Below are 18290 nucleotides of genomic sequence, written 5' to 3'. Positions count from 1 at the left end.
ATATATATATATATATATATATATATATCATGGACTTGGACTATATGGACTTTAACGAAAACGCCCAGAATCACAGCTGGAGTCGGAGTCGGAGTCGGAGTCACCCAAACATGCATCGACTCCGCAGCCCTGGACTAATGAGTACCTACGTATTACGTAACTTATAATAGCTTTATAATAGGCATCGCCTGCCCGTCCCACTTGCATATACCGCGAAAGGCGTCATGCTTAAAATCAAGCCTTGAAATGGGCCATAGGTCCACAGGGAAATCGTCCCAGGATTCCTGCTGAGGCCAGTTTATCCATCCGCTTTTGGCTGTACAATACACATTATACACGTGCTTATGCAATCTTTAGGCATCAAACTGGGTGAACATACGTTTTCACATGTCGTCTTGCATATGCAAAGGATGAACATCTACATATCCACCTGTGCTTCCACGGTCTTTAAAACAGACATGTGGTGATAGCCTTTTTGGAATTTTAGTATATTTGACTTTGAACCCAGATTCTTGCGATATTAGTACCTAATTACATGAATATTATATGACACAAAGTGGACACACTGCTTATTGATCAAGTCTCTAATGTTTCATGGCGCAAACATTAACGGCACCCTGGAGACATTGCACGGCGCAAGTGCGGCGTTTCTGAGGTCGTCTGAAGCAACCACCGCTCACTCGCTGTTCCCTCTTCAGCGGCACGAGACCGTCCCACTGCGCGTCGCTCCGCAATGGCGGCCCCCAGTGCGATCCTGTCTCTGTCACTGCTGGTTGGCGTTCTTCCCGCTCAAGGCGCTGCCTTTTTGTACCACCGCAACACCAACACATCCATCCTCCCTCCCGACATCACAGTTGCACAGGCCTCCCGTAGGACCTGCGCGGCCTTCTGCACAAGCCAAAAACTGTGGGCGTGCGGTAGCTTCACGTACCACGAAGGCCTTTGCTATCTCTTCAACTTTAGTCGCCGGCCAGCCTGTCCCAACTGTGCCACTCCAGTGCCGGATGTGGCCGTCCAGGTGTCTGGTTTCCAGCGTCAGGACTTTGATGGATGTCCCGGTGAGTCTAAGAGAGTTTCAGACAGTTGCGGTGAGTTGAAGTGAAATTCAGTGATTTTAAGTGAGATTTGGTTGGACATTTGTAAGTTTTGTTTTAGTTTGTTAAGTTTTGTTAAGCTGCAGTGAAATATGTTTTTTTTTTGTTACGATGAGTTTCGGTGGGTTTCAGTGAAAGTTTTCAATGAATCTGTAGAAATAACTTTTATTAAAATGCATTGAGAGCTTTGATGGACGTAACTGTAATAGCAAATAATTCATAGCACTAATTATAGCACATATGTTTCAGCGTCTCCTCTCAGTGTGAGTTTTCAGAGAACTTAAGCGAGGGTTTCATTTTATATTATTTCATTCAGTTTCAGCGTGAATATTAGCAAATCGAAAACGCTTTTCCGTGAGAGTTTCATAGCGTTTCAGTCAATGACATTTTCGCGATAGAGTTATCAAACCACTAGAAGTCAACATACATTAACTAAAATTGTTCACTTTCTCAGGAAACACGACTGACTCGTGCGCCTGTCCGGCCGGCTTCAGCCGCTGTGCCGGCCGCTGTCTGTCCTTCCTGAGTCAAAAGACAACCTTCGCTGAGGGTCAGGCGGCCTGCGCGGCGTTTGTTTGTTTGTTTTTTTTTCTTTTTTTTTGTTGGGTTAGGCCCTTTCGGTCGACAAGACCATTGCAGAGCCGGAAGGATGATAGGAATTAGGGGGAGACATTGGTCTGGGCAGGCACCCTAGAGAGTCGCCGGGGCTGAGCCCGTCCATAGGACAGGCCGACCAGCCCCCCAAGCACTCTCTGCACCCGGCTACGGGGTGCAGCTCCCTCGGGAGCAGCGGTGCCACTCCAAGGGAGCAGCCCGCATGAGATAAAGTTGCCTGTCCAGCCCGGAAGGGGGTTGTGGCGTGGAGGAGAAGGATTTCAGCATCCTGAGGATAGAAGCACGGATAGGTGTGCGCGGCGTTGGGCGCCCACCTGGCCGTGCCCCGGACCGAGGCTGAGCACCAGTGCGTCACAGACCTGTCAGCTGCTGCAGCTAACGCTTACGCCTGGCTCGGCGTGCAGCTGGTTGAAGGCGTCTGGGTGGGGACCGACGGTCTGGTCGGGATCGTGCCGGTGTCCACAGCCTGGTGGTGGCCTGGGGAACCGAGTAACTTAACTGGGGATGAGTTCTGTGTGGAATTTACTCCCACCGGTTGGAATGACGTGCCGTGCTATAGGCTCAAATTTTCCATGTGTCAGATGAAGAGCTGCCGTCGCCCCGAGTGTCTTTAGTTAGGGTTACAGAGCGCATACGGTAAAGCCCTATCCGCCTACATGTCCATTGCGGGTACGCTCCGTATGTGATGCGGTCTTTTGGCAAAAAATTCCGGCAGACGGCTATTTCTCTGTTGGTAAAACTGGCCTCTAAACTCCACTGGGAAGTGACCTAAACCGTTCCTGATGGTCTTATAGCCAACACTATTGTGTTTGAAATGAAAAATTGGCAATAAAACATGCATTGCTCAGCCCTAGTAAAATAAGGTTCATGTGCTGACCCTTGGTGACCTGACCTCTGATCTGACCTGACCTGGTATAATCAGTGACCTCAAAAGCAACTACGTACTAGGCAACTGACGCCCTATTGCTGATTTTCGATAAAATGCGTTTTACTCGATGTTATAGCGCATTCCCCAGAGGACCAGTGAACGCCAAAACATTTTATTTTTGACCTGACCTGTGACGTCATCGGTGACCTTCAGGTCAATGAAATTTGATTTCCCTTGACATGTTTGACAGGGCTTTCGAACGCCGTTTGAATTTTGTGTATCCGTCCAGTAGTTTTGGATATATGAGTGGACGGGGCAAAAATTAGCCCCCCCCCCCTCCGCCACGTCGCGTTATAAACAGACCCCACCAGGGCGCGGGTTAACCCTCGCCCGTAAACGGTGTTTTGCCACCTTCGCCCATGCAGGGGGGGGGGGGGGGTTGGTGCGACCCCCCCTGGCGTTTGAAAACGGAGCGTCGTAGAGCTTAGCGGAAAAGACCAACGGATTGCTCTCAACGAGATCTCGCGATTGGTGGTATATTTTTTGGTCCTAGGTCAACATTTGACCTACTTATGACCGGTCAAGGGTCAAATTTTCGGAAAAATCTAACTTTTTCAGATTTCCGCGCCGATTGCGGCAAAACGGTAAGCGATATCGACTTGAAACCTTCACTATCGTGATCCTTGATCAATTCTCTATCGTTTGGTGTATATTTCGATGTCATAACTCTAAAAATGATGCGTTGGGAGCATCGGAAGTCTGCAAGGTCATTTGTGCATTGGGTCACGTCAGGCGTGTGACGTCACTGACCTGACCCTGACCCAAAATGAACTACAAGAAACAACCGACGATGCCTGAAATGGATAGCAAATTCGAATTCAGGGCATCAAAATACCCCGAAAAGGCATACAAGTGCAAGAAGTCATTACAGGTCAACCGAGGTCACTGACCTTACCTTGACCTTTAGTAACCTTCAAAATGTCAACGGACATTGTGCCAATGTCAAATCAGCCAGTTGTGATTCTAAAACAATCCATCAGTGTGTCAGGTCAGTCGGCATTTATACCAATGTGAAGCAATCTCCAATTTAGCGTAAATCTGGCCGGAGGTTGTTCCCTTTATGACGTCATAACTCCGTGACCTGACATGACCTTGACAAAAAAAATTACCAAAAGTTGCGCAAAGGATGCCCCAAAGGGTACTGAAAATTTGAGCAGGCTATCTGAAACGGTTCGGCGTGTAGCTAAGAAAAACCTCAGGGGGGGGGGGGGGTTGCACCAACCCCCCCCCCCTTCATGGGCGAGGGTTAATGACTGGGGCATTTTCCATAACACTGCTGACGGGGGGAGGGGGGTCTACAGAGCCATCCGTCCTATCTCCAAAACAACTGGGCTGATTGTCAAAATTCAAACGCTGGCTACAGGCTAATAGCCCCGGACAAACCGTCACGTGAAACCTAATTTCATTGGCCTCGAGGTCATCAATGACGTTAAAGGTCAGGTCAAAGTAAAAACTATCAGAATTTTGGCTTGTTCACAATTTAGGCTCTGGTCGCCGGCTAACATATTCGATAAGCCTCATTTTCGGTTTGCGCACTCGTTGATATGTGCCGAAGATCCCTTAGGGTAACAAACTTGTTACCTCAATTTTTTTCAGGTCAAGACCAGGTCACTGTAGGTCACGGAAATTTTATATCATGTATCGGTCACGTAACACATGTTTTATGGTTCATTTTACTCATAGATCTCAAAAACAGTAGCGTCTGAGTCATTTGAGGTCATTTTCAGCTGAATTTAGCTGAGGTCAGGTCACTTTCATGTAAAAAAAAATCAGCTTTTGAAAAATGATAGTTGTCAACAAAAAAGGTGTCTGCCAGATGCAGTTTAAGCTCCGGAACACGATTGTGCTATTCATATTACTGTTCAACGTCAAAAATGCACTGAAAATAAATGGAAACCTGGTCCCTATCCAATAAGACAAAAACCCGTGCTCCGGACAGTATCTGCCAAATAGCACAGTAAAAGTTTTTTTTTTTTTTTGCTTACGTCTTATATCACTAGAAGTGGCAGTGTATATGGATTGGCGCGCAGGAGGTGTGCACGGGACTGACCAAATAAATGCCGGTCGGTCCGATGACGCCACTGCCAGTTCAGCAGCCAGCAGAGTACCGCCAGCCATGTCCCTCCCGTCTTAGGGGTTGTTTTCTCAGTGGAACTAGATAGGAATTCCTAGGTTTTCCCCTAGTGGGTAGTTGTACTTAGGGGTATTCTCACTTTTAAAACTGAAACAGACTCTTTCTGCAGCCAGGAAATTGCATGCGAGAGCCCTTTCAAATACATTAAATCACGCTCGTTTCAATCAGTCACATATTTTTGTGCGAACGGTTGAGGCACGATAAATTAAGTATATATTTGAATAGGCTCTTGTATGCCATTTCCTGACTGCGGGAAAGGTCCGTCTCAGTATTTACGTCAGCTATACCTACACGCTGACGTCACACTGCATTGGTCGCAAGTTACCGCACAAGCTTAAATAATTCGCCTGTCGTATAGTCTTGTTCACCCAGCAAAGTGCGTTACTAACGCTGTGAACTTCCCTTTATTCAATAAATGCATGCTACATTGGCAAATAACTTTGTTTTTGTTACGCATAAATCGAACAGCTGATCCTCATAATAGTCACGCATTCTTCGATATGTTCGGCTGGCAATGAAAGCGTAGTTCTCGGCTCATCAAGAAGTCGCGTGATTCGGTAATTTGCCACGCTCTTTCGTGCAAACTATTGAAGAAGACTAAAAACACTTATTAAAGGTAGTGTGCCACCTTTGAAAGATTTCCCATTTTATTTTTCCTAGGATAAGAAGCTTCTGTTTTTACCTAATATCGCAAAAAAAAATCAAAAATGGGCCTGGAATAGTGCCTTTTTCGCCTAAAAGTTTTTCGGTTTTTAGATATGTATAACAACTGTAGTGGGCTCACCTGCAAACAGGCGTCGGGCAACAATCGCGAATGCGGCGCACTTGTGACAATAAGCAAAGGTCATTATAGTGTTACGACCATACGACGTACGGGAATGAGTTATCAGCTGTCTAATCGTAGACAACACAATGTCGAGCCTTAAACTGTAAGCCCGTATTGGTATTGTTTCTTTTATTTGGCTGTCAAACATTATTTATGGTTTGAAATATGATTTTATGTAAAATAATTGATATGAAAAAGCCGTCTTATAAGTTATGACCCCATTTCACAACACGCAAGTGGCAGAAATGACAATGATCAGCTGACGCATTTTTCTTGGCCGAAGTCAGAGCGCGCGGCCCGACGCACCACGCGTATTTGGAAATTCCGACCTCGACGAGCATCAGAAGCCACCTAACAGGCGTGTTCGAAACCGCAGGAGATGATGATGAACGGGTTTATCGAAACTTGATTGGATGAGCATATCGGTAATTGCGATTTCAGTGTGTGCATTTATTGTTCATAGTGGTGTGAAATGTGGTTGGGGTACGACCGACAACCCGTCGGGGCGAATTTCGCACTGGGGTACTCAAAATTTGAAGAATTTAAGACGTTTCCATGAGTTTTGAAGGTATGGATAAGTTCTAAAAATCCGGTTCTCCTTATCTGGGCCATTAACTCCATACGGTCCAAGAAAGCTGGCACACTACCTTTAATGCTTATTTTTCGTTTGGTCTTGTTAAAGCCTGGCTACACTATGCGTTTTCTGCGTGCGTTTTTTGGGGGTTTGCGAGTTTTCCGTAATATCGTTTTAGAAAAAAAAATGATTAAACATTTTTAATATGTTTTTTATATTAAATTTTGGTTACTATAAGAGTTATATTAACTTTTGTATATAACTATTATAAAAGTTATATCATTTATAACTTGTTTCTAGAAAGATATTTCGCAAAAAAAAACGCAAACCCAAAAAACGGACGCAGAAAACGCATGTAGTGTAGCGGTAGCCAGGCCATCAGCCACTTGGGAGATTCACTAACCTGAATGGCTTTATCTATCAAATGACTGAAAATGGTTGGGAAATCAGTATTTTTCACGAGGTCAGGTAGTTGATACCAGGCATAGCAGCATGGCTATGCAATGGTAATCGTACACTACTTACAAGCTCATTGGCGATCATTAAAACTTAGGCAGGTAATAGATAATTGAAGCATCGTCAAATACAGTTAGGCGTGGTATATCATCCACAATAAGTTAGCGAAACTACGTGTTGTAGTTTTCTGCAGTATCAAAACTATGTAGGTGTTGGCAAAATGATGGTCGTCCGAGTTATACATATACTCTCGACATTAGCAGCGTATCTGTTTATGATCAAATCACAGATGAATTTGCTTTATGAATATTTGCATGTCAGTTAAGTCCCTTTGATCTTTTCCCTTCCCCGGTCTCACACATTGGCGTAGCTCACTATGGGAAAAGCAGCAAGTGATATTTTTCGTATATTTTCTCTCATCTGCCAGGCGATCAACGTTAACAACAGCTGCCGCTCACTGACATTTCACACAAGACATTGCCAGCACTAACAAATAAATAACAGACCAAACGATGAGCTACAAAGCAGGCAAAACTGCGAAAAGCATGCTTATCTAGTCATCACACTTTATCTACCACATTAGCACTTGATTTCTTATGTTCCTTCTCTGACGCTTATTAGATACTAAGATGTTTTATTGACAGGTAAATACGCATTCGTGTAAAAAAGTTTTTGAATTCTACTTGAGGCAGATGGAGAGCCTTATAAATAGGAATGACTTGATTTCTTTGCCCTTCGTCGAAACCAGTTACCTCCACACATTATTGAGATAAAGCTATCTGCAGAAAAAACTTGTTTATACTTTTATGAAAAACAAGTATTTCAACTCGATTTTTGAGTATTAGACATAGATCACTTTTACCTTTTGCTTCTGATCAGCTCAGTCTTTCGTATATAACGACATATCTGAAGCAAATTCGCAGCTTCTGGCCACTGCAGCACGACACAGTTGGTAAACGCTATACACTGTACATTACTCACTCAAACAAAAGCACGATGCTTCACTCGCACGAAGCTTGCCATGAAATCAACGCTAGCTTAGCACTAGACTCGTCAAATGCTAATGCTATAACACACGCGTAGTCTCCACAAAATCAACACTGGCTTAGCACTGGGTTTGTCTAGATACACGAGGGTGGCGCACCAATAAACATTAGTATATAACGACTGCACCATTCTTGCTTTGCTACCATATCGCGACCATAGCGTAGCGTATACCATAGCGTACTCGTATACGCATAGGTAGGTACTCACCGTGGTCAAAAGGCACCTTCATCAGTACAGCGCGATTATCAGCAAAACGCACAACTCTCCATCTATTCATGTAAATACAGTAGTATGTCCTGTTCGGGCCACACTTTATTCTCTTTAGTGAACACCTGTTCCGTACAAACTTAAGGTCAGCTATGTAAAAAACTTATTCAACTGAACACTGCAGAAGCGTGCACAAAAGCCACCAATGCACAAGTCTTCAGCTGTGCAATGTGCACAAGTGTTACTTTACTTCATGCAACATGTGACATCCGCACATGTCCTTTGCTTCGGGTCGGTTTTTGATTGATCATACGCATATTACCAGCAGAAGACGACAAATACAATGCAATATTATGTTTATGATGCATTGTTTCTTCATCGTGTCAGTGTGCAAACCTGTGAAAAGCAAACAAAGTGTGTTAATGTGTTTGTACATCTGACGCCTAACGGAGTTCAAACCAGTGATGGCTTTCAGCTCAGGTGAAGTTGAGATGGATGGTTAATAACTAGTAATGAGATGGTCAAGTATTGGGAGGCTTGGATTGGAGCCTCGGACTTTCTAAGATGCGATAAAGGTGCAGATATGTGTCATAGCGAGTTTTGCGACAGCATTAAGTTTAGGATTTGGGCCCTTCCCCTTCGTTCGTCAATTGTAGACTGAAGGTAGAGACATTCGGCAATTTAGAATGAATGTAGCCGGGGCGCAAAAATATTCGACAAGCACTTCAGTAACAAGGATGGAGCCGGAAAAGGTCACCAGGCCTACATTCCCTCAGGAGGGAGTGCACAGAAAGCCATTCCTTGCCCATCTTTTACCCAGGACCGTCTTAGTGCTTCGCTGCCGTCAATATCGGGACAGCACAATAGTTCTCCTGTCAAATGATAGGTATTAGGTTATCATGATTAGACTTAAAAGCTTCTCACCTAAATTCAGCCGGAATGGGTTCTCACCTGCCCGGGAGCCATTGCGACCAGAAGGCGTCCCTCTTCTGCGTCTGTTTCTCCTGTCGCTCACTAGATGGCAGCACTGATCCGCCGGCACCAGCGGACGTCAACAGGGTGGCCGCAGACGGTTCGTCTGCTTGGTCAGACGAGCTGGAAGGCGGATCGTCATAGATTAGAGACGGATTAGTTACGTCTAGCGAGTCGAAATTAGACGCGTCTTCAAAATCCAGCGTCGACATGTCGAAGGAGGAAAAGTCGTCGTAGTTGTCTGAGTCACCAAGAGATGTCGCTGTGTTTGCATCACCCTGAACATTTGAGGAATCAGCACGAGACTGGTCTTGGTCGATGAAGCTCTCGACACTGGATATTCGTCCATTGTTCTGGAGGTTTCCCAGGTCGAATTCGGCCACAGAGGAGCGAAGGTTTCCCTGGATAGGTGCCTCAACTAGTTCGAGCGTAAATACGCCGTTTTCATCGAAGGTCATGCCGTCAACGATGAATTGTCCACCATTTGTGACGTCATCAAAGGCAGCTGTGGCGTCAGAAGTGCTGGTTATGACGTCACTGCTGGAAGGACCCGTGAGGTCCGGTTCGACAGAGGAAAAGTCAGCAGAATCGAGGAGTGAAAACAGGCCCTCGTCAAAAACGCTGCTCTGAGACCTTGTGCTAGTGACGTCGCTGCTCCCTGTGACGTCATTGAAGTCATCGAAGGAGTCGCCATTCGTGGTTTCTCCATTTACATCTGTGTTGAAATCTGATGATGTGCCGCTATCCAGAGTTCCAGAGATGAGGTTGGTTGAATCATCCGAACCGACGTTATTGAGATCGTCGCTGATAATGTTGATGAATTCATCATTTATAGCGGCTTCGCCGTTGCTGGTGATCAAGTTGTCTGAGTTCACGCTGACGAAGTTGTTTGAGTTGCCGCCAACGTCACTGCTCGTGCTGATTGCGCTGACGGTACTCCCGCCATTGAAACCATTCCCGCTAGCATTGTCTATTGCGGTGGGAGCTGTCTGTGTAAAAGCTGGCGTGATATTGGATCCTGTCGGCTGTAGAAAACCGTCCGCACTTCCAACTGTTCGAATATCAATTGCGCCCGATATCTGGGCATCCGAGGTAGATGACGCCACCTGTCCGTTGTTTGTTATAGAGGACGCTGCTGTCGTTGTTTGAAGGGAAGGCGAGAGACCAGCGTCTGGGTATCGGTATCCCTGTTGGCCATTGGAAGTGGTCAGCAGGCTGCCGCTACTCAGAATGTTGTTGTTGGTCTGGACAGAGTTGGTTCCGGTATTGCCTAGCTGAGTAACGCTGAGAAGAGGCTGCTGATATTGGCTGCTTGATAGAACGTTGACAAGCCTGTTGGCAGTGATGACGTTCCCCTGCTGGCTCGTGTTTACAACGTTGCCTTGCTGGAAGCCATTGTTGATGAGGTTTGCATTCTGCTGATTGACTCCTGTTGTAACCCCACTTTGCTGCTGGCTTACTGGATTGATAAACGTGTTTCCCTGTTGAAACCCACCATTGACAAAACCGTTTTGTGAGAAACCTCCATTGTTCACATTGGCTTGCTGGACGCTGCTTCCATATACAGTGCCCTGCTGAAAGCCGTTGTTGATGAATCTTGTCTGCTGATTCCCTGTGATGATGTTGCTCCCTAGCTGAGAGGATGTGCCTAAGGAGTTTCCCTGGACAGGGAAGACTTGTCGCACGGGTCCCAAACTGGAGGACACTCCACCATTGGTCAGAGGCCCTACCTGGACAGTCTGGAGTCCAGACGACGGTGTCACAAACTGCTGAGAGTTTTGGATACCGTTAAACGTGTTCTGATTCGAGAACGTTCTCAGTGGAAGTCTGCTCTGTCCACTGGAGTTCTCAATCGCGTTCGTCGTTAGTGCGTTTACCCGATTCTGGTTTGAGAACCCCTGAGAGTTGACCCTGACCGGAGCGCGGGAGAGACTAGCGACACCTATATTACCAGTGGCGCCACCTTTAGCCACACTCTGCTGTGTGTTGCTCAGCGGTAGTGGTCTAAACTGGTTACTGGGCGTCGCCTGTGAAAACACTGGCCTCAGCGTAGTCACAACTTGTGGCTGAATTGGCCGCCTTTGAATCGTAATTTGACCACTGTGTGCGCCACCTGCCGGCCGTTGAATTCCATTATAGGTGGCGCCAGTTGTCTGCGACGACGGTTGCACGGACGGTCGCGATATAGGTCTGGAAGAGGCCGTAACCGGTTGCGCCTGCGAGTACCCCAAACTGTTCTGAATCTGTCTCACGCGAGATGGAGCCATGGGCTGGAAGGAGTTGAACGTTGGCTGGGGAGCAGCGAAGTTGGCAGCTTGTTGTGGACGACTGGACGTCCCACTATAAGCATTTGATCCCGCGTTGACGCTGTTGAAGCGGTTGCCGGAAGAACTGGCGTGTCCCTGACCGGAGGCACCTCCGAATGAGTGACCTCCAGAGGTCTGAGCTCCGGAGGAGTAGCCAGAGTGGTCTGTCGAATGGCTCGGTGATGGGCCCGAGTGGAAGTCGCCGGATGAGGACCCTCCAGAGTATCCCCCGGAGCTGGAGGAGCCTCCGGAGTATCCTCCGGAACTGGAGGAGAAGCCGGAGTCGTAGTCGTTAGTCCACTCGTCCTCCTCCTCCCAGTCTGACTCCCAGCCGGGATCTGAGTAATCTGAAACAAATAATAAAACCCATCAATGACCCAATCATACGCATATGCAGTTATAACATTACGATTCGATTAGTCGTGCAGTCCGTTCATCGGTTTCAACTAACAGAATTGACTTCTTTTTAAATTGCGATTAAGAACGGCTTAATTCGAAAACAAAAAGCTTTGCTCGCGCAATTAAAATGTTCTGGGAAATATTGAAAGTTAAATGTGTAACACTAATGATCAGCCTCATTTAGACAAGCTTTCAAACTAAGAACAGCCACAGTTCGGTAAAGCACGGACTAATTAGACGTTTGGACATCCCACGTCATAAATCACGAAACGTAAACAACCCAACGACAGATCATAATCCTCGTCACAAGCCTTCTTTTCATCACCGACAAACTGTTCCTTCCATCTCCCCCCCCCCCCAATTCTGTGCCGATCGATAAGTACTCTCCTTCAGCTTCAAACACATTGCGAAAAAGCCGCACATCCATGGCTCTTCAGCCTCTATTTATCAGTCTACCTGGAAGCAATCGTCACTCCTACAAGCTGTGGTGTGGTGACGCGCGTTGCCATTACGCTGTAGTGATATTTCATCGGAGCGGCGCCTTGGGCTGGCCGGTTTCACCTCCCTCCCCTCCCCTCCTCTCCCTCCCCTCGCCTCCCCAGCGCTCAGCACATGGTCCGTTGTGGGGCTATTGTTCTGCGTTGCGGTGCGTTTTCTGCGAGAATGCGCACGGTGCCGCGACAGGCAAGGGAAACTGACGAAGATAGACTGGCTCATAAATGCGAGAGCTTCATGGGATCGCTGTATGATTTGTATCGTGTTATGTTATGCCCGTGTAGATGCGGCTACAAAATAGTACCTAAACTGTAATAGATAAGTGCCTATAACTGATTATACGCTCAGCTTAGCATACCTTATCTTTATTTTTGATCAATTTTTCCCGATTGGGGGTGTCAGAGACATTCAAGCAGTTTGAACTTTGGGGAAAGTGATTAGGAAAATGCATCTACTCATGAGGCACAATCCGGTTTTGAGCAATAATTTCTCCGAGAATCAATAGCGCAACGGCAGACTGTCGAATCGAAACTGGCACGATATCGACCCTGACCGAATCGAAACTGACACGAGCTATCGAGCATGTCCATCTAAGATCAGCTCTGCTGGCGCACGCGTATGAAATTACGGCTGTAGGAATTATAACTGCGGGCAACGGACATGATCTTTTATCTCCGAGAAGACCTCTCCCACCCCAGGCATAACCTTTGGTCACGCGGCTTTTAACTGCTCACACGCAATACCGCGTAATGTGCCTCAAGTGCAACCCCATAATATCGTCATCAGTTTTGATTAGTGGGGGAATTGGCTAGTCTTCATCTGAAGCCGCCTCTAGTCGTGGCTGATAACGACTCCATCACCACGTTCCATCAACGCTTAACTCATACCTCAACTCGTAACTCCCCACCTAACCCACGATGACCGCTGCCCCCTATCACCTATCGAGACGACCTTCGTGACGTCACTGGCGACCACTGTGACGTCATCAGCGGAAGTTACGAGCGAAAGTGAGTCTGTGTTCGTCTCCCACCCGGGGTTAAGGCGCCGCCCGCACCGAGGTCAAAGGTCAGGGCTCGGTGGGCCGAAGGGCGGCTTGGAACGGGCAGAGTCGGACAGCCCCAAGATGGACGGGAGCACGGCTGGGAGGTGGAGCAGGTGCTTGGAAAATATTTCTGTAGCTATGGGAACACTCGTAAGTACCGTGACAGGGTGTATGATGCTTTGGAAGAGGTATATGTAGGCGGAGGGTTTACGTCGGCACTTGGAATGTTGTTATTTGTGAATGGCAGTAATGCCAAGTGGCTTCTAGAATAGCAAGTAGGTATGCTAAAAACGAAAAAGAAAAATACAGTTTTACTTCTCATGGCTGCAAAATGCTTTTCAAAACTGTATTGCGCGACTGTAGTCTGTTCCATATCAAGCTTGTGGCCGGAGTTCCTTCAGCAGTTCGCGCCTCCGTTTAATAATTTACGTCTTTAAATGCTGGAGCTGTATGAACAGAAAGCATGCACTGCAGGGCAGTTCGGCCGCAAGCGTGACATGGAGCAGAATATAGTGGAGGCATCATTGAAAGTTTTATGAACATATTCTATAACATTGCCTCTAGCATGTTTGGAATCAGTTGGCCTAGAATTTACCCGAATTTCTGTCAGTTAATAAATAACTTTTACCTCTGTTTATTTTAGAACATCTGAACATACGTACAACTGAGACTGCAGAAACAAATAGCTTGCACCTTCGGCCCTTCAAGAATGTTTGCTGCCGGAGTACGTGAGTACCTAAAGTATTAATGTCATCGATTTACCTTCGTAACCACCGCCCCTGTCATAGCCGCCGTCGTAGCCTCCACCGAAGCCCCCGTCGTAGCCTCCACCGAAGCCTCCATCATATCCTCCATAGCCTCCGTAGCCACCGTGGTTGTGCTTTGTTGTGATCTCATTCGCGAGATCTATCAGTTTGTAGCCTTTCTGCGTCAGCAAGTGGCCTGCCAGAGGAGAAAACGCGTCATTTTAGGGTCGTCAGGATGTAAATCAGATATGCTTATGCAAGAATAAGCACAATATATACTGCTTATGGGCACATCTATTGCATCTATTGCATCAATTGCAAGCATTACGTTCTTTGATTTTTATTTAAATTACTACAAAAAGCAGCATTATATGGCAGAACATATATAATCTATTTGTTAGAAAAGAGAACATTATTATTTCGTGTAAATTTCAGCCTTACTTATTGATAAGCTATATGTTTTCGTCGACTCCTGTCTTTTTTATTTCAAGAAGCAACATTGAAACACGAGGATTTGTAAAGAAATTAGTTATGAGTCGTATCAAACAAAGTCTTGTTTCGGGCAAGAAATCTTGATCTCCATTTAACCCTATTCCTGGCGGGCTCCGCCGGGACAAGAAACTGGCGGGGGGGGGGGGGGGGCCGATTCGGCCCCCCCCCCTGAGATCTCGAGAACGAAGCAAGATAGCGACAAGCGGTAAACGGCATCGGATACGCATGGACAAGGTCTACAATTTTTACTAAGGTCATTTTCAGGTCAGGTCAAAGATGACGTCACAGGGGTCGAAAAAGTCAAAATGGCGGCGCTAGATATGGAGAGAGTTTTTCTCGAATAACTTTCGAATTAGTCAAGATAGGAACAAACTAAGGGCATCATCGTGATCCTCTTATCAATCCGCATCGAATGATATATATGTTGACCTCGAAAGGTCAAGGTCAAAGGTTGACCTCAGGTCACGTGACCTCGAGGTCATCATGTATATCATTCGATGCGTCTTGACGAGCTGAACACAATGAGACCATCCACGCGTCTGTATCTTGTTCCTGTACGGAGTTATTGGCCAAAAACCTTTGGTGACCTTTGGTGACGTCACATGACCTCACAGCTGCCCAACAGCAAAACAGACCTCAAGGTAGTGAAGGTTGATCGTATATGAAGTCATGTATGGTATATGGTACCATTCCGACCCGTTTTAGTGGTAAAAACAGGGAGTTGATTTTTCCCCCATTGACTTATAATGGGGAGGTCGCGAAACTGACCTGACCTTAGGTCACCGATATCAAAATTCCGAGATATACAAATTGCACATACTGGTACCCTAACTAAAGCCTGAAGAGAAGAAATTGATCGGTCAAAAACTCTAGCTCTGGCGTGATTGCAAACTTTTCTGAGGTAGGGTCACCAAACCGCCTCTGGTGACCTGACCTGAGGTCAGATCAACTCAAAATTTTCAGACATGTTGCGTAGAAGCCTTTTAGGAAAAGTCAGAAAATTTGAGCTTCCTAGCTCAACGCGTTTGGGAGAAATAACCAAAAAACCTCAGGGGGGGCTCCTGAGGCCCCCCCCCCCGCCAGGAATAGGGTTAAGGCATCCCATGCGACACGTTTCATATTTCATATGAATTTCTTGCTTCGCTCATATAGCCACATCACATTAGTTCGACGCGCGCATGGACTTACCTCCTTTTCGCAGGAGCTCTCCTTTTATCCGTATGAATGGCTCTTTCACTTTTGTTATTATCTTCCCAAGCTTATGTTTGAGATTATACAAGAAATTCTTCTTTTTGGAGAAAATGCCGCCGAAGTCGAAGCCCTTGCCGCCACCATAGCCGTGATGGCCGCCTCCATAGCTGCTATAGCCTCCCTGCAAGAAAAGAAAACATCTCTGGTTATACATGAGCAAACAAAACACGTCGCATGTTGAGATCCTGTAGTCAATTATCGTGTGTCGTTCTTGACCCCCAGGAGGACCAGCCTCCCGGATAATCGCGATCCCAGGTGAGAAGTTCTGGTGAGTCTAATTCCGCCGAGGTGTCAGCCCAGTTGGGTGGTTCTTTCCTCGAAACTATCTAACACTTTCTGCCCAGTACTGCAATGTTTTAGATGTTAGCTGTCACGTGTACGCTGCTCGTTGCGACGCGGAAGTAAAACCACCCCAATCGTGTTTGAATGACCCGTGCCCGAACAAAACCGGACCAAAGGTCTGACCGTGACAGGACTCGAACCTGCAATCTCCTGATCCGAAGTCAGGCGCCTTATCCATTAGCCCACACGGCCACGGAGAGTAGAGGGGAGTTTCCTTAATATATCAATAGCTATGACTTACTGAATGGTAGTGATCTGCTGACGTCAAGACGACGAAGACCGTTGTTAGCAACAAGAACCGTAGCATCTGAAACATAGAAATAAAATACCAATAATCAGTGACATTAGACCTAACAGCGAGAGAAGGCAGGCTTTGAGCGTTTCCTGTCCGCACGTTTTCATTTCTCGATCCCGAAAATAGCAATCCAATAACAGTAAAATGGAAAAACCATCCTTTCACTTCATTATGTAATGCGTTGCGAAATATCAATCAGTGAAGATCTCACGAAGACCTCGTGCGTCTCGAAACATTGAGACAGCACTGCATGGCTCTCCAGGTATCTGACAAGCCAGCCACCTTACGACGCCATTCCGATCCCAGGGTCGTGGGCAGTGGGCCCCAGAGGTCATGCTCAGGTCACAGAGGTCATCCAGGTCACGGGGTCAGGTACCGACACTGGAACGTCCGGTGAGTCTGCCTCGGCAGGTATCAAGAAAAGCGACAGTGGAACAGTGGGTGCGGTAGGAGGGGAGGGGCGGCAGCGGATAATAGGACGTAAAGAACACCGAATGACATCCCGCTCCAGCCCCGGTAGTGGTGGGGGACCATGGGAAGCAGCCTGTAAGACAGATGGTCGTCTGGTGAGGAGTCGGAGGTAAAGCGCGGACCACACCGGGTATTGTTTGGACTGGTCTGAAAGGGAAAGCTACCCGGGTGGTAGGATCGCTGGTTTGTTTGAGTTGATTGATTGGAGCGCCTTGTGTGGATGGAATGTGGTATACAGATAGAAGTTCAGGGAAGGAAGAGGATGGTAAGTGAGAGGAAGCAGCGATACTCCGATTGCCTTGTTGACGCAAAATGTAATGGTTTTCCGATGTAAATGACTCTTAGAGGAAATAATGGACAAGTTATTTGCAAACGTAACCCTAAACCCATGATATAATTAAATGTCAGTTGGATCTGACTTGAACTTCAAAATAAAATATCTAACTTATTTCTATGGAATAACACGTTACTATTCTAAAGGAACGTTAAACGCTGACCCATCGTTCAATATACCACCCCGCGTTTTCAATTCCACTGGTTAGTTTCCAGGAGAAAGTTGAGCAAATGGTCATATGATGCAGATCGGTGGTAAAATGATTAGCCGAGAAACACCGCATGGTGTTTGAAGACGGCAAATGACCTCAGCTAATGGTTATAATAGGGGCCTCGCCAGAAGTTAATCGTTGATTATTTCAGTGTCGATTGACTCATAAGGAAAATGGTTATCAAAGCCCCGGGAAGGGGAGTTGTGCTTTTAGCAATTACCTGTTAAACCTCGGCTCTAGTATCAGTATACCGAGGGAATAGTTATTTATCCAGACTTATTATTTTATATTGCTTGTTATTTGCGAGCCAGGGTGTGTAATATAGTCTTGTAAATTGAAAATGTGGGTGGTTATGGAGGCGCTCAGGGACAAATTCGATGTTAGGTACATCTGTTTGCTTGTCTATAGGTTTGTCGCCTTGTCTGTCTGTCTGTTTGTCTGTCTGTTTGTCTGTTGTCTGTTTGTCTGTCTGTCTGTTGTCTGTCTGTTTGTCTTAATTTCTTCTTAGTGCTTGCCATGTTCGTCTGTCAGTCTGCCTGTCTGTTGTCTGTCTCATGGGTGTAGTTTTCCAAAAATCATTGGGGGTGCTCAATAGCTTTCAGAAAGGCATGCCATAGTTTTTGTAGTTTTTTTTAGCTGTTCTTTTTTACTGTAGCCATCAGGCATCATGCAAGTGAAGAAATGATGTTAAATCGGTTCGAGAGCTTGTTTTAATAGCGCCACTGTAAAGCAATTTTGGCTCACCCAATACATTAACCCGCGCGGGGCTGGGGTCTCCAGCCGAACGCGCGGGGCTGGGGGGATACATTTTACCCCCCTGTTATCTCCCGAACTAATGGTCCGATTTGGAAAATTCAAACGCCAATCGAAAGATCTCATCACGAATAACTAAAAACATGTACTTAATTTAAAGTTTGAGGTCAAGGTCAAGGTCAGATCAAGGGTACAAATTGCAAGTTTCTACATTATCGGCCTTGCACCGTAGTTGCCGAAGAATGGAGTCATGGACTGAGACTGATTGCCCAAAACGTGTTTGGGCCTGACCTTGGCCAT

General features: G+C 46.4%; 1 protein-coding gene and 1 non-coding gene across 2 annotated transcripts; both read right to left on the bottom strand.

Moving 5' to 3' along the window:
- Positions 1-7020: 7020 nt before the first annotated feature.
- LOC122371827 (uncharacterized transmembrane protein DDB_G0289901-like) lies at positions 7021-16234 on the bottom strand. The gene is made up of 5 exons (XM_043348553.1): positions 16168-16234; positions 15522-15705; positions 13858-14037; positions 8833-11506; positions 7021-8277 (listed from the first exon to the last, which is right to left on the bottom strand). The coding sequence occupies exons 1-5, from the start codon at positions 16231-16233 to the stop codon at positions 8265-8267; spliced, it is 3117 nt and encodes a 1038-aa protein (XP_043204488.1). The 5' UTR covers position 16234; the 3' UTR covers positions 7021-8264.
- Positions 16046-16118, bottom strand: Trnar-ucg. Its single transcript has one exon. It is a non-coding gene; the product is annotated as a tRNA-Arg (tRNA).
- Positions 16235-18290: the final 2056 nt, after the last annotated feature.

This window comes from Amphibalanus amphitrite, unplaced genomic scaffold, assembly GCF_019059575.1.
Source record: "Amphibalanus amphitrite isolate SeventyFive unplaced genomic scaffold, NRLGWU_Aamphi_draft 001282F_arrow, whole genome shotgun sequence".
Classification (NCBI taxonomy): domain Eukaryota; kingdom Metazoa; phylum Arthropoda; class Thecostraca; order Balanomorpha; family Balanidae; genus Amphibalanus; species Amphibalanus amphitrite.
The sequence above is the reverse complement of the archived record's forward strand: the minus strand, read 5'-3'. Positions and strand labels throughout refer to the sequence as shown.